The following is a 16,274-nucleotide window of genomic DNA, read 5'->3' as shown; positions in this document are numbered from 1 at the left end:
TGCTGGATCATATGGTAGTTCTAATTTTAATTTTTTTAGGAACCTCCATATACTAGCATCCATAATGGAAGTACAATTTATAATCCCACCAACAGACAAGGGTTCCCTTCTCACCATAGTCTTGCCAATATTTGTTCTCTCTTGTGAATTTCTCAATCTTCAAAGAATTTTACAGCCAAAAGGTTTTTCAATGCTTTATCTGCAAGTTGGCACTACACACCACTAACTTTGGAAGTAAAGCTCCTCTAAGTTATATAGCGAGCTTGTTGCTAGAAATTCAACATGCTACAATATGTTTTATTACATTGATAACTCTGGTCTACAATGTTTATGCTTACATGAGAATATAAGCTTTTGGATGTCCTTTGTGCAGGTTTTAATCTAGAGGTAACAAGGGCTTTGCCTAAGAAAATAACTATCCTCCCCCAAGCAAATAGACCTGAGATTTCTGGAGCAACTGGTAGAGTGTTTCTTTCTGTGTTAAAAGATAAGGCTGGAAATAAAAATACCCCAAAGAGAAGTAACATTTATTAAATTATACTTATACTATCCTGCTCTCCCAAAAGAAGGCTGAGATATTAAGAAGTAGGTGAGAGCTTGAGAGATCCAAGTGTTTGCAGGGGCAAGTGAGAAGCAGGATGAGCCAGTGCCTGCTCAGAAGGCAGGACTCTGAGACTTTTAAGTCTGGCTTTTCAGAAAGCATTTTGTGTGTTCTGAAGTCAGTACAAACAATGTGTGCAGTAAAAATCACTCTTGAAAATCCATTGAATCTCCTATAAAGTTCAGTTATCTTCCTTTTCTCAGGAAGTCCAACATTGCCCCTTCTCAAGCTTTAACACAGGTTGCTACTTCTTCAATGGAGTCCCACGACTGTTCCCCTGCATTTGGAGACATGTGCATGAGAAATGCACACCCAGACGTACCCTCAGTGCAGCCAGATGCTCCCAACTACAAGAAACAGGGGACCTGAGTCTAAGCCAGGAAACAATGGCTTCCCTGTCCAGTCCAGGAATGAAACCATGGAAGGAATTTTACACACTATTTCAATTGTTGTCTCTCTCATTTATTCAATTCTTTCTTTTTGCATGAGTGAGTCAAGTTGAATTTATCTAATGTTAAAGTCATATTAATCAAACTCCTCTGCATATTCAACTTGATGCATAGCTGTTGGACACCTTCTTAATCTCACTTGACCATCGGAGGGGAACTGGGTGAAGGGATGGCAGAAAGCCCTGGGGATCACAAGGGTGCAGTGGACCCTTTCATTTCAGATCAGAAGAATGACAGCAAATCACCAAATGACATGTCAGGTGATGAAGGTAGTTCAACTTTGATAATCTTTGATGATCTCTCTCTCTCTCCCTCAACAGGCTGGTCCATTCAGGTCCAGGGAAAGGATCTCCCCAGGCTGGTGTGGATCTGTCCTTTGCAACACGAACGGGTACCAGGCAGGGGATTGAAACGCATCTCTTCAGGGCTGAAATCAGCAGGGACCTCTCCCACTGGACCAGGAGCATAGTACAGGGCTGCCACAACTCAGCTGAACTCATTACCGAAGTCACCACAGGTGAGCACTGCTGGCTATGGGCTCCCCATGTCACACTCTTACAGGAAGAACACACCTTTTACTTCACCGTGGCCTCAAACTGGCTTCCATTACTGGCCTTTGGGGATACTTAAAATGTCAAAGGTAAACTTAAAATCTTCTAAATTTTACCATATGCCCTCCTGAACTGGAGCTTAAGAGTTTGACTGTGAAAAGCCTTATCCCATCTTCATTCAAGAAAAGTTCTGATTTGGCAAGTCAGATGCAGTTTCCTGCCTATAACCCAGGTGGCTTACTGGAGCCATGAACTTTAAGGCATCAACTAGAAGGGTTCTTGTTATAAGCAACAGAAATAGATTCTGAGTACTTTATGGCAGGATATAATTATTGAAAATATATTAGGTAGCTCACAGAACTGATCAGAAAACAGGACAACAAGGCTTTAAGAAAAGAGCCAGAACCAAAGGCAACTCAGTGGGGGAAGCAGAGCAAAGAGTTGATGCTTGGGGACAGTCAGCATTCATTCCTGCCCCTGGTATGAAAAAATAGGCAAGCCGGATGGAGGGAGCACACAACTGAGCACAATCCACATTCTTGTAGTGCGCTAAGAAAGGACAAGTCGGAAATGGGACGTGTGTATAGAAGGAAGAATCCTTCTATCCTGTACTATGGATTGAGAACTTGCTATATGCAGGCAATTTATATAAGGTCTTTTAGTGTTTCTCATTCTGTGAGAAACAACCCTTTTTGGGTCCTAAAATCAACTAACTGAGACAAGACCAACATTTTTAAAATGAAACAATTTGGAATAGAAACAGTGTAAATCTGTTTTGGGTTGTGTGTATGTGTATGTGTGTGTGTCTCCTAGGTCACAATGCATACCCCTCATCTCATCTAATAATCCTCATGATTCCCTTGTCTTTGTGATTTTAAAAGTCAGCAAATTCTTAAGTCAGTGGTCAGCAAACTCATTAGTCAACAGAGCCAAATATCAACAGTACAATGATTGAAATTTCTTTTGAGAGCCGAATTTTTTAAACTTAAACTTCTTCTAACGCCACTTCTTCAAAATAGACTCGCCCAGGCCGTGGTATTTTGTGGAAGAGCCACACTCAAGGGGCCAAAGAGCTGCATGTGGCTCGCGAGCCGCAGTTTGCCGACCACGGTCTTAAGTAACTTGCCCAAGATCACACACCTAATAAACAACAGCATTGACTTTAACTCTACGTTGTGTCTCTCTCAAGTCCATTCTTCATTCCCTGCACTGTCTACAGAGCCATGGAACTTCTCACTGTTCTGTCATTGTTCCTAAAACAACAGTTCTGTTCAGACTGCTGTGATAATTTTTCATGCCAATCTCCAATCCATACAGATAGGTAGGTAGGTGATAAATAGATGAGATAGATAGATGATAGATTGATAGATCGATAGATCGATAGATCGATAGATAGATAGATAGATAGATAGATAGGAAATACATGCTGTAAAGTCTTGTATCTGCTAAGGTAGACTCCATATTTAAGCCAGTGTTTTTCATCAGCCAGCACGACATACAGTTAACACTGCCTGTAATGCTACTGTTCCTGACTCTGAGCTCTAAGACAAATTGTTTCTGATTCTGAGGTCCAAGACCACCTTCGTTTAGATCTCCTGTGGTCACTCATAAACAGGGTATTAGGTGACACAGTGTGGCGTAGCCTCAACAACAACAGTCTTCCAGTAAACCCAACTTGGAGAGTTCTTCTTATAACATTCTCAGTACACACTCTTCTCTCATGCTTTCTTGCCAGTTCTTTCATTTTTCTCTGTCTTTGAGGATGTAGTACAAGATAATAAAAGTGTGGGTTTTAAAGTCAGAATGGCCCGGATTCAAATTCCAGCTCTATTTCTTTCTCAGTCTCTTACTGAAACTTCATAGTTTTTTCCATCTATAAAAAGGAAGAAATCATAGTACCTACCTCATAGGGTGTAATCAAGAATTGAAAGAAATAATCCATGTAAAACACCTGGTACTTGGCACATAGTAAGTGCTCACTAAGTATCATCAGTGGTTTCTCTTGTATTTCTCCAGACCTATACAGGCCAGTATGCTAGGCCCTGGTCATGTGTGGCTATTTAAATTGAAATCAATTAAAATTAAATAAGTGCCTCAGTCACACTAGCCACACTTCATGTGCTCAACCACCACTTGTGCCCAATGGCTACTACGTTGGACAGTGGAAATCTAGAGCCTCTCCTTCGCGGTGGGAAGCCCTGCGGTCCGACTCCCACCCCCAGAAAAGCTGATCCCACCAGTCTGGGGTGGGGCCCGAGCGCTTGCATCTAATGAAGTACCAGGTGGTGCTGACGCTGCTGGTCCATGGCCTCTGTGAGTGTACTGCACTAGGGTGCAGCTTCCTCCTGCACCCAGGAGTATTCAAAAAGATGGGACACGCATCAATGTGTAGTAGGGTTTCTCCACATTTTCTCTACTCATGCAAATATGAAAAACCAGTTATTTTTAGAATTTTTGCTGCATCTTCAAGCTAATTAATTGATCTTTTTGAAATTATCCTGAAACAAATGAATGCCCCCAAATATTCTCCAACATTGTTGAAAACTTTTTTTTGTCACTGAATCTTATTTAAGTTTATATGCCCATTCTGTATGGCAAGAAAAACTGGAGTTTTTGAACCCGTGAGTAGGAAAAGTCCTAAGCCACCTGAAAATGAAATTGAATGAAGTTTTACGTGCGATATCAGAGAAGTTCAGACTTCTTGCAACAACCTCAGGAGTGTTCTAGGAAAGAATAAAGATAGCCAAAGGGATCTGGTTTAGTTGACATTCCACAAATTCCATAAACTCCTTCTCTCTTCAATAAACAGAACTCTATTTCAACCAGAAAACAAGGAGGCTGTTGGTAGACGAGCCAAAGGAGAATAACACGGGCTGTGTGGACTGAGCTAGCTGGGTGCTGGGAGAAAAGAGATGATGGCAACAAGCAAAGGTGCAACCCAGCTACAAACTGAAAGATGCCTGCAGAGTTGGGCAAAGGAGCTTATGTTTTAATCAGGGCTTCAATTAACTTGCTAATGTGTTCGATTTATTGTGTGTAGGTTGAGAGCACCTTCAGGTAACTAATTCTATTACATAAAGGCCATGAATGCCACTTGAAGTCACTAGAATTAAAAATAATCACAACCAGTCCATTTAGAATATCTGATGGCATAACTTTAAAGTCCCAACATAGAGGAAGGGGGGAAAAAAGAAACCCAGAGTTAGAACCCATTCACACACATATTCTGCAGGTGGTAGAAGTGAAAATTGTCAAAAACAAGGATTCAAGATGAGAAGCCATAAGTACGTCTACCACTATCCTTGGTTATCCTTTGACCAGAAGGGTGGCAATAGTCTAGGGCCCTTCTGAGAAGATAACAAGGCTTATTGAAGGGCTCAAAGACTAATAGAGAATGTGCCTTTGGAAAATGTCAGCCCTTAGTTACAAGGTGAACGCTGCCTGGGGTAAGTCAGAGGAAGGGGTTTGTGTTCTAATCGAGCTTTGATTAGAAGCCACCTCATTCTGTGAGCACATACAGACCTCTGTTCCTCCGCCACCCCACTGTTGTTATTACTCTGAGACACCAAGATCCCTCTCCACATCCCTCCGCATCCTGAGTCCCAGAGTGTGAGAAGCTACATGGCACAGAGTGGAAAGAACTTGAATTCTGAAATCTAAACCACCTGAGTTGTGGCAAGCTCACCTCTCTAATCTTTGCTTTTTTTCACCTGTATAATATCCAGCTAAGGTCCTGCAACAGAAGGGTGTGGAAAGTAAAATTCAGTTTGGTTTATAATGCAGAGCTAAGCTAGTGTTGGTATAGAGTGATCAATAATGCCCTTATTCTGCTCTTCCCTAACCCCCTCCCTCAAGAGCTTTCACATGTTTATGGAGGCCTGAGTGGATTTGCTTGCCAGAGTCTGTTAAATGTTGTGATCTGTGATAAAAAAGAAATAAATCCAGTCGATACTTGTTAACCTTTCCAGAACTCTTTGGTCAAGGGTTTTAAATATTCTCAAGTCTTCCTAATGGGAACTCGGATTCCGATGGCAGTTCCTTCACCAGCTCATAAGCTCAAAGCACAAGTCTCCTTCCTAAATGCAATGAGCATAGCACCACAGATGAAAGCCGGCACCTCACCTGATCGAGAGGTTTCAGTTTTGTTCCTTTGGATCAGAGGGTACCTTGTGGGCAGCACCCGAGGTTCCTGGACGCCACACTGGGCAGAGGAAGGACACAGCCCTCTTCATGCACGGGCCACACCTGATATCTATCAGTTACAACTGCTTTTCCAGGGCCAAGGTCATCTGCTCATCGGGAAATTTAAAAAGGCACTCCTTTTATAAAATGAGCTTGGTTCAACTTTCTTAAAAAAAAAAAAATAGATTATTTTTGAACAACTCACTCCTGACTACTTAGGTGTGTCAAATTTGTGAATGTTGGTGATGTACGTAATGCTTGTTTTTCTCACCTGGTAGTAAAGATAATAGTGTGCACCCTTGTGTGTGTGTGTGTGTGTGTGTGTGTGTGTGTGTGTGTGTGTGTGTTTTGATGATGATGATGATAATTCAGAGGTAGTTTACTCTAAATCAGATGTCAGTTTTTTCAGGCTTGAGACAAGGACTCCTATGTGTTGTCTGATGGACAGATTAGGGCTGGGGACCAGATAAAATGCAGTAAATCCCAGCAAATGGGATTTCTTTCCATTTATTTCCTTTAGTTTCACCGAGCAAGTTAAATTACAAGATCAAAATCAACCCAAGGAGAATATTTTAATGAACAATTACTTATTTTTAACTTTAGAAAGAAATTTGGGGTTAGTCCCTGGGACTGAGGAGAGTTGAAATTTAAATGCCTGGGAAAATGGGTTGCCTTCCGTAGTTCATCTCTCTCTCTTCCTCTCTCCCCCCAGCTTGCACCTACAGAAACCAGGAGTGCCGTCTGACCATACATTATGACAATGGATTTTCTATTACCACTGAACCACAGGAGGGTGCCTTTCCCAAGACAATCATACAGGCCCCATATGAAAAGTTGAAAATGTCTTCAGATGATGGAATCAGGATGCTGTATTTAGATTTTGGAGGCAAAGATGGAGAGCTTGTAAGTGCCCTTTTTTAGAAAGTGTGATTTCCTATATTTCATTATGCAACACACCTATAATGGCTCGCAAACATAGTGCTGCCTTGTATTTATTTAGCATTAGACTATTTAAAAAGTACTTGCAGGTTCATGTCTTTTTTTTTTTTCTTTTAAATATATATGTTTTTATTTCAGAGAGGAAAGGACAGGGAGAAATAGAAACATCAACGATGAGAGGAAATCATTAATCGGCCATCTCCTGAATGCCCCCTAGTGGGGATCGAGCCCACAACCCGGGCATGTGCCCTTGACCGGAATCAAACCTGGGACCCTTCAGTCCTCAGGCCGATGCTCTATCCACTGAGCCAAATTGGCTAGGGCCAGGTTCATGTCTTATTCGATCCTTAAAAAACTGATCAAATCCAATTTTTCCAGTTATTTATGTTAGTCTTATTTTCCACCAGAATACTACATAAATATTTGAACCCAAGGAAATAATCCTTCATGAAGTCAGCATTAAATTATGCTCAAATATAGCTTCAAAATGTACATCATTTTTAAAAAGTATCAAGCATCTCATCTAGCTTTGGTGTTGTGCTGTGTCAGGGATGCAGAGATGTGAAATAGCAGGTTCTGGTCACCTGGGAGGTCTCACAGGAGCAGAGGGCATAGAGCACTGAGGTAGGGGCTGGACCAGGGGCAGATTCCAAGCCACAGGGGAGAGAGAAGATCCAAGTATTTCAATTCAGCTAAGACCCAGAAGTTTGGGGGGAAAATATGAAATGTCCAACAAAATGCAAATTTGCCAGTGAAGGAATCATGCTTTTCATATCAATGCAAGTAGTTCCTGTGTTTCAATCTGTGATTTTCTATGATTATTACCACCTGCTATAATGAGAAAGTACATTAGTTCAGATTCACTGAAGGGTGAGAACTGCCCTTCCTTCTGCTTTCTAGCAAGTGTCCTTCTTGAGATTTCTCAGGAAGACATAGCATCTCATTTAAGCTGTGGAATGTAGAAGATCAAAGAGGACCTTGATTTTATAATAACTAGTCTCAATTTGGGTCCTTCCTAGTCACTGGATTAGTCAACTTGATAACAGGGATGGGTAATACATAAAATTCAGAGATAAATCTCAATTTTAAAGATCCAGGAATTTCACTTGGCCAATGTGGTTCAGTGGTTGAGCATCGACCTATGAACCAGGAGGTCACGGTTCGATTCCCAGTCTGGGCACATGCCCAGGTTGCGGGCTCAATCCGCAGTGGGGTGTGTGCAGGAGGCAGCCAATCAAATATTTTCTCTCATCATGTTTCTATCTCTCTCTCCCTCTCCTTTCCTCTCTGAAATCAATAAAAAATATATATATTTTTTAAAAAAGATCCAAGTATTTCAATTCAGCTACTGGCCTCCCCACAATCCATCCTTCCCCACCCTCATCTCTCCAGTTATTTCATTGGTAATTCTCTGAAAACCACTCAGGGCTGACTGAAGGAAAGGGCCAGAACCACACTTAAAAGAGCTTAGGGATCTTTAATCCTAATTTCAGCACCACTATTTTAGAACATGCCCTACTACTAGCCCTGACAGAATATCAGATTTCTTCCTAGGGCAGCCACAGGGGGTCATGATGAGCCCTCACCCTATGGCTGACAGGTGATCTACATTCACTTCCTGAGATCATTTTCGAGCCAGTCATTTTTCTAACTTTGAAAATGGATCCACAGCATTTTATAGGATATTTTGTCATTTATTTGTATGTTTCAGTCAGTAAATTCAGCCCGAAGCACCAGCTGGGAAATAAGAAAGTGATCTGAAAGTCCATTTTACTAAGAACCCTCCTGGCTCAGCTGCTGTTCTGCCAATCACCCCACCGTGTGCTTTTTCCTAGAAGAGTTGAAAAGAACAAGAACCCATCTCCTGCTTTACCCTTGACTTGAAAATTCAAGGCTATTTTTGCCTGTGAGGAAAATCACTTGTCTAAATGTCAGCCTTCCTGCCTGTAATTACGACCTGACTTGGAAGACTTAGGAAGGACTGATTTGCTGCCAGTACATGAGGCTGATAAGCTCAAGTTCACAGACAGCTCCCCCAAAGTGTCCGGTTAAGCAACCCCAGGAAGCAGGCAGCAGGCCTTTGGGGTGGGGGAAGGGAGCAGAGAGAGTTGTGGGAAAGGCAGTAAGGTGAGAGTCAAGAGACAGGTGTCCTCTAAGTCTGGAGTTAATCACCACTGTCTTGGGCAGTCCTTCTATTGCTTTGGATCTGAGTATCCCCATCCATAAAATACAGGGACTGCAGTACATCATCTTTAAGGTGACTTTCAGAAGTTCCGTTCTGTTGGTGAAACAGAATATGGTGGTGAAGCCCTCACTCTGACATCAAATAGACTTGCCTTTGAGCCCACACTTTCTCTGTACTGCATGATTGATGATCTCAGAAAGCTTTATAACTTCACCCAAATCTTAGTTTCCCATAGACGTCATAGAGATCACAACAGCTACCTCACAGGATTTTGTGAAAATTCAATGACAGCATATAGAAAATACTTAGCACAGTGCCTGGTTCATATAATGTATAAAACCTTAACTTTGCTAGATACACGTTCGGCTTGTTATTTTCCATCATCAGAGAGAATTGGGGACAGCAGATGAGACTTGGGCACAACTCTCCCGGTTCTCCTGAATTGGGTCAGGTGACACAAATTCACTGTGATCAGGCGTTGGCTCTGCAAGAACACACTGAGGAGGGTGAGACTTTGGAAAGGGCCTTACCAGACATGTGACATGCTTGCCTATAACAATCCAAGAGTACAGGCCAGAAGACAGTGAGGACACAGTTGCTGAGCAGTATGGGTCCTATGTTTGGAGCGTATAAGGAATTTTCACCTACAGTATCTCATTTAATACTTTAATCACCCTGTGAGTTGGGTAGGACCGAGAAAAATTTCAAGTGACGCTTCCAACATTCTGCATTTAAAAGGGTTAGAGCCAAACCAAACCTTCAGACGTGACATTTAGTGCTGCTTCATGCGGTACCTAACCCAACATAAACAATATCATTATTGTGATATGGAAATAGTGAAGAAGGGCAATATTAATATTTATGCTATTGGTATGTATAAATTTCACAGAACCAATTTCGGAGAAAAAGATATGTGAGATGTAAAGAGTAAGTTCAAAGAGGCACTTTTTGGTCTCATTGAGGGGCAAGGATTTAAAAACATTAATTGCCCCATTAACTCTTAAAAGCAGGAAGTGCTCCGACCCGTTTGATGTGTCAATTGCTCTTCTGTACCAAGCATTACTTTGATAATCTCTCATGCTCTCTTCTTTTCAAATTTCAGCAACTGGACCTTCATTCCTGCCCCAAGCCAATTGTTTTCATCATTCACTCCTTCCTGTCAGCTAAAATCACAAGACTGGGCCTGGTGGCCTGAACAGAGGGGCGACTTGCCTTTGAGGGAAGGAGGGCTGCGATGCCACCAGCAAGTGTGCCACTGATGTCGCATGCCAGTCGGCTTTAGATCCCAGGGGCCCTGCGTAACTGTCCCAGACTCCTCTTGTCAATTTCACCAACTACAAGGAGGTATCCTAAGAAAACACCACAGGGAGCTTCAGAATCAAACTGTCTTTTTAGAGCAGTAAACGGGTAGAGGAGAGGGCTCTTGGAAATACTCGGCATAGCTTTTGACAATCAAGGACGTTCCAGTAGAACAGCATGTGCAGATCTTAATCACACCAGTTTCTAGGCAACTGGTTCACCTAGGTAAGCAAGGGCTGAAAAGCAAGATGAGAAATGGACATTTTCCTCTCTCCTGTCCGGTAATGACCCCATGTTTATTGTGATTTATCTCCTACTTCTGAGTTGACCTTCCCTGGAAAGGAGAGAGAAGTACTTTAAATGGAAACCCACCTTTTAAATATGAAGCAGCTCTTACTTTTTCTTAGTGAAGATGCTGAAGTGTTCCATTAGCATATGCTGAGCAGGAATTGAAGCCCCAGACACTGATTTGAGGGGTAAGCTTGTGGAAGCTGAGCCAGTGGAGACTGAAAGATGCTTAATTCTGGGCTGCACTCACACCAAGGTCTGCCATTGTAAAGCCAAAACTGATAGCGTTATTTATAGAAAGCAAATTATGGATACTTTTTTTAATGATTGCCATTTGATATATACATATATATATATACAACTCATGTGGGGTTAACTAATTATCATAATTTTGTGGTTTTCAGTGGAAGCACTGAGCAATTTATTGACCCTTGTTCCTGCCTGTGCTTGTATGCATGTATTTTTGAACCAGTAATAGAGCAGCCTCATATCATTCTGGATGATCCTGGGTTTCACATATAGACCCAATGTTATAATCAAATCTACTGATAGCGTCCACAGCTCTTTCGGAATTCCAGGGATATAATATATAATGACCTGATATTTTTCTACAAGAATATTTTCAGACACCACATAGCATATTACTGATCAAATGCTTTTATCTTTCAAAACAAATTAATTAAAAATACACCCAATACTTGATTTAGGAGCCACTTTCCTCAAACCCTGAAAATTAGCTCTAAAATTTCTATAAGCATTTGTAACCCTTCTTTCCCATACAGTTTACATAGACAAATAGTCTGGGTTAGATATGTGTGTGTGTGTTTTCAAAGTTGTATTTTGGCAAGTACCTATGCAAAGAGCTTTAAAAAGTGGAAACTGTTAAAGGAATGTGATTTTGCTCACTCAGACATAAGTGTTTATTGAATTGCAAGATTTTATTTTAGATCAGCGCTTCCCCAGTATGTATAATAGTTTCAAGGGGCATCGAGTGGTGTTTTGTGGGGGTGGCACTAAGAGGTTGGGAATCAAAAATGTTTGTTAAATACCGAGTTAAGAAAAGTTAAACAGATTGCAAGACTCCTCGGAGACTTCAATTTACATTGCAGTTCTCCAAGGGGGATCCATGTGCCATTCCCTACATTTGCCTACAGAACTCCTTTCTAACAGAGCATCCTGAGTTTGTGTTAAAAAAAAACAAAACGAAAAAACAACACAAAAAAATGACATCCTGGGTAGCTCTTATTAAAAGAAAAAACAAACAAACAAAAAACTTTAGAAAATACAGTTTTAGAACCTTGACTTTTTTTTTTTTTGGTTTCTTATTTTAAAATGCTGAAGAATGTCAAGTCCCAGGCTGACTATTGTAAGGAAAGCTTTGATGCATTTGTAAATTATACTGTACTCTTTCATTATATATTTTCAAAATCACTGGAATGTTGTTATACAAGAGAATTATACTTGTGATTGTAAATAACGTGTTAAATTACATATATTAATGCTAATAGTTTAATACAACAACATGTAATCAAAGGTGCTCAGTAGTACTAGTATATGAAGTATGAGTTACTCATAATTAAGTTGCAAAGATCCTATTATATATTTATAGACAAAGTAAAATGATCACAATTACAAATATGATTTCTTCATCACTTAAGTTTTGGACTGATTAATATCTGGGTGGGGAATCAACAGAAACTACATTCTCTGCATTTATAAAAACTTAATATATTTATATTTTAGAAAAAATATATTTGAATAAAATTAATGCATTTTCTGAATTAAAATGTGTTATTAGCAAGAAACAGAAAATTTTACTAAGAGAATTGTATATATGAATCATTTTATTTTCTTCCAAGTTAGTGTATCATATCAGAGTAGCTATGATGAATCAATTCCAAACACTCATTTTTTTCTCATTCTGAATTCAAATTACAATGACTTTACAGTGTAGATCGTAATCTTGTCTTGATGTGTGTTATGAGTGTTGTGAATGATACACTCATATGTCTGGATCATGCCTGGTATAATCAAATCCATCAACTGAGTCATTTTGATGAATTTGTCTCTGCCCGACTTGCTCTGTGCTTAGTCCGTTTCTTATGTGAATCAAATTTGCAATGTTTGTCCTTTTAAGGGCAAACCAACAGAAAAGAGGGATGTTTAACTGTACTTAGTGGGAAGCTACCCATTTGTTAGAGATGTGCTTAGGTGAAATACCTTTAAACCATCCCATAGGCATTTAAAGAAGACCAGCAGGAATATAGGTACCAATATTTATTTTTTCTGACTTGAACTGAGTAGGAGAAACAATACCATATACGTATTAAAAAAATACCCAGGCAGAGGCCTTAATTAATTCTAGCAGTTGATGGAATTAAAAGGCTGAAAAATGCATGCTCCTTTGTTTAAAAACATATTGACCCTTCTTGGTTGAAATCAGAATGAATGATCATAATGGTCAGAAGCACTCTCCCAAAATTAATGTGCCTCTCTGGCCCTTGTTTTACAAATATCAGATATTCCATCTTGAGGGAATTGGAGTGGGTGGTGTGAGGGAGTAGTTTTGAATGTACCTTGAGTTTTAAAAAATGTCCCTATGTTTATAACACGATGGATATCTTGTAAAATTTATGTATGAGTTAAATAAATATTCACCTCTGAATATGGTGGACTGGCTGGTGGTCTCATGATAGCCACAGAGGGATATGGTCTTGTGTAAACACAGCCTATTCTCTTCCTAACACTGGCCTTTAGAAGATGCTGATGGATAAAGGGGATGCCAGAAGCAATGGGCTTTTGGTTTTGGTTTTTGAGTTGTGTATACTAGTAGTTTCAGGATGGGTCTTCACCTGGGGCTTAGGGACCTCATTTTTAACTTAAGTTTTCATGGAATTCCTCCAAGCTCCTAATACTTGAAATCTGTAATGCTAGAACTTGGTTTGTGTTTAAATTGCTTGTAATAAATGTAACAGGCTGGGGTTGAGAAGTCATTTTATTATTTGATAATTTAGTAATATTGAGATTACATCTAGAACTGTAGAATCTCAGTTTTGAAGAGACTTTGGAAGTCATCAAGCATATTATTGCCCAAAGTTTATGTATAGTTTTAGCATTTTAGAGTATATGATTTGCTAGTAATATAGCAACACAGCAAACATACATAAAAATGAATATAAAGCAGTTAAAAACTTTTAAAGTTTGTGCCACCTAAAGTCATCCCACATACACTATGGTCGAGGTACTACATGTTCCTAAATGTTAACCTTGTGTAGTATTCCAGTAAACTCAGAAATTTCTTCCTGAACATACCTTGTAGCTGTTTATTCCACTGGAAATAAAAATTTTCCAGCTCTGGGCAGGGAGCTCCTTATCTCTGAGGCAGGTCGCTTTACTGGCCACAGTGCTTAGAAAGTTCTTACACACTGAGAGTAAAACTTATATCTGCCTACCTTTCACTCGTTACCCTGTTCTACCCTAGAAAACACTGAAAGCCCAATCTTTCTCACGTGAGTGTCTTATGTAAAAAGACAATTCAAAGCAGGTGACTACTAGGTAGGAAGCCATGGAAAAACAAACAATTATATCCACCATTAGCTGGTATACTAGTATATATAGGATGTCCCAAAAAACATGTATACACACACTATGAATAATTATAAAGGCAGCATTTATTAAAATACATTTCATTTTCAAAACTGAACTGTTAAAGTATGTATACATTTTTGGGGAGACACCTATATTTAGCAATAATTTGAAGGGCAATTTGGTAATATATATAAAAATTTAAAAATACATGTACCTTTGAGACTTTATCCTAGAGATACAAGTGTACAAGTACTAATGTGTAAGGATCATCTTTGCAGCATTGTTTGTAATAAGAAGCTAAAAAGATCAATGTGACCATCAAGAACTAAATAATACATCATGGCCCACCGATGCACTAGAGCAGTGGTCGGCAAACTCATTAGTCAACAGAGCCAAATGTCAACAGTACAACGATTGAAATTTCTTTTGAGAGCCAAATTTTTTAAACTTAAACTTCTTCTAACACCACTTCTTCAAAATAGACTCGCCCAGGCCATGGTATTTTGTGGAAGAGCCACACTCTAGGGGCCAAAGAGCCGCATGTGGCTCGCGAGCTGCAGTTTGCTGACCACTGCACTAGAATATTGTGCGACTGTTTCAAAGAACGGCCCATCTCTAAGTGCTAATGTGGATGAAATGTTTAAATGCAACTTGTGCAAAATGCAGATATAAATATAGACATTCTGTTTGCTTCTTAAAAAGTGGTCCTCAGGAGGAGCGGCACTGCTGGGGTTCGTGGAAATCTCTGCTAGTGTTTTGTTGTCACAATGATTGGGAAGAAGGGACATTATTGGTATTTACTGAACAAAAGCCAGAGTTGGCAGCCTTCCTGTGGTGTGATGACAGTCCCTGCATCCAATGGAACTACTCCCCACATAATTTTTGTGTCCTAAATTATTCATACAGGTGAAAATCATGTTTATAATGACTTGAGCCTAGACCCTGACTACAGTTTACATGGAAAAGCATTATTTTTTATCTGATTCAACATATTCTGTGTTTTCTAGATATGCAACTTCCACGTATATGGAAGGTTGCATTTTTGTTTTGTTCAGGACATTTTATAAAAACAAGTCACAGGCAGCAAGTGTGAACATGGTACTTGAGTCACCAAGCTAAGACCCCTGACTACTTTTATCCGTGCCTCATTCATGCTGAACCGAGGTGAAAGTCAACTATTCGGTGACTTCCTTTTGTCTCAGTATAGCTGCACTCCAGCACCTCCACGTTGAAATGCATGTATTTTATTATCATACTTTCCTTTTCTAAAATGTCTTTACCTTACAGTCAGGGGATATCAATTAAAGCATCCCGATTGCATGTCGGTTATGTATCTATACTATGCAAACACTGTATCTCCTCAGACACCCTCAATGTCATCATCTAGTCGACTCTTGAGCTGCTTACTCAAGGTTAGGCACTGCCAGCTCTGCTTGAACTAAATGTTTCTGCCACTCAGAGCCAACTATCTGTTTGCCTGGAAACACAGCCTCCCCTAACTCTCCCCTTGGCTGCTTCGCCAGGCTAAGGAGATGCATACTTAAATTTCTGGCTTCTGTCATCAATTCCAGACTTGGATGGTAGGCCACACTGTAGGACATAAGAAAAGTACCCTGAACATCTGCTAAGGTAATGACCTGAACCACACAGGACTGTAAGGGATTGAAATGTTTGTGGGCCAAACAGGAGTTAATAATAGGAAGGAGCTTAGCAGATAAAATAACCCTCTTCCTGCTCCCTCCTGTCTACTTCTGAGACATGGTTTCTCCATAGACTCTATTTCCTGAGAGATATCCCTTATGACTGAGAAGACATCTGATGGGTGACTGGCTGTCTCTTTGGGCCTCATGAAGCAGTGGCCAGAGCAGGAATGGATCACCTGCCTTGCTGCCCTATTCTTCTTCCCTTTCAGTGCCCTGGAATTGGGCCTCTTAAAGCATCAGCACTTCATCCCTGCTTCAGCTTTGGTTTCCTAGGGAGTTTGGCCAGAGGCTTTTATTAATTTTACCTTGGCACCAAAGGGGACATTAAAAGTACTTCTTATAAAAGGAAGCCCATTGTATGGGAGAACATATTTGGCAACAATACATCTGATAAAGGGTTTATATCCGAAACATATAAGGAACTCATACAACTTAACAAAAGGAAGACAAACAATCCAATAAAAAAATGGGCAGAGGACCTAAATAGAC

General features: G+C 40.1%; 2 protein-coding genes across 2 annotated transcripts in view; one reads left to right on the top strand and one right to left on the bottom strand.

Annotated features, from left to right (window-relative positions):
- SNTB1 (syntrophin beta 1) overlaps positions 1-12,148 on the top strand; it is a gene marked incomplete at its 5' end in the record, with an annotated part of 198,285 nt that extends 186,137 nt beyond the window's left edge. The window contains 3 exons of the mRNA XM_080647266.1: positions 1,371-1,567; positions 6,496-6,686; positions 10,010-12,148. Coding sequence (XP_080503392.1) covers positions 1,371-1,567; positions 6,496-6,686; positions 10,010-10,102 — 481 coding nt within the window. The 3' untranslated portion in view covers positions 10,103-12,148. The remainder of the gene's footprint in view (positions 1-1,370; positions 1,568-6,495; positions 6,687-10,009) is intronic.
- The window catches only part of MTBP (MDM2 binding protein), a 100,448-nt gene that overhangs the window by 21,835 nt on the left and 62,339 nt on the right, over positions 1-16,274 (bottom strand). The window lies entirely within an intron of this gene.

Source organism: Plecotus auritus, assembly GCF_963455305.1.
Source record: "Plecotus auritus genome assembly, chromosome: 11".
NCBI classification, from domain to species: domain Eukaryota; kingdom Metazoa; phylum Chordata; class Mammalia; order Chiroptera; family Vespertilionidae; genus Plecotus; species Plecotus auritus.
The sequence above is the reverse complement of the archived record's forward strand: the minus strand, read 5'-3'. Positions and strand labels throughout refer to the sequence as shown.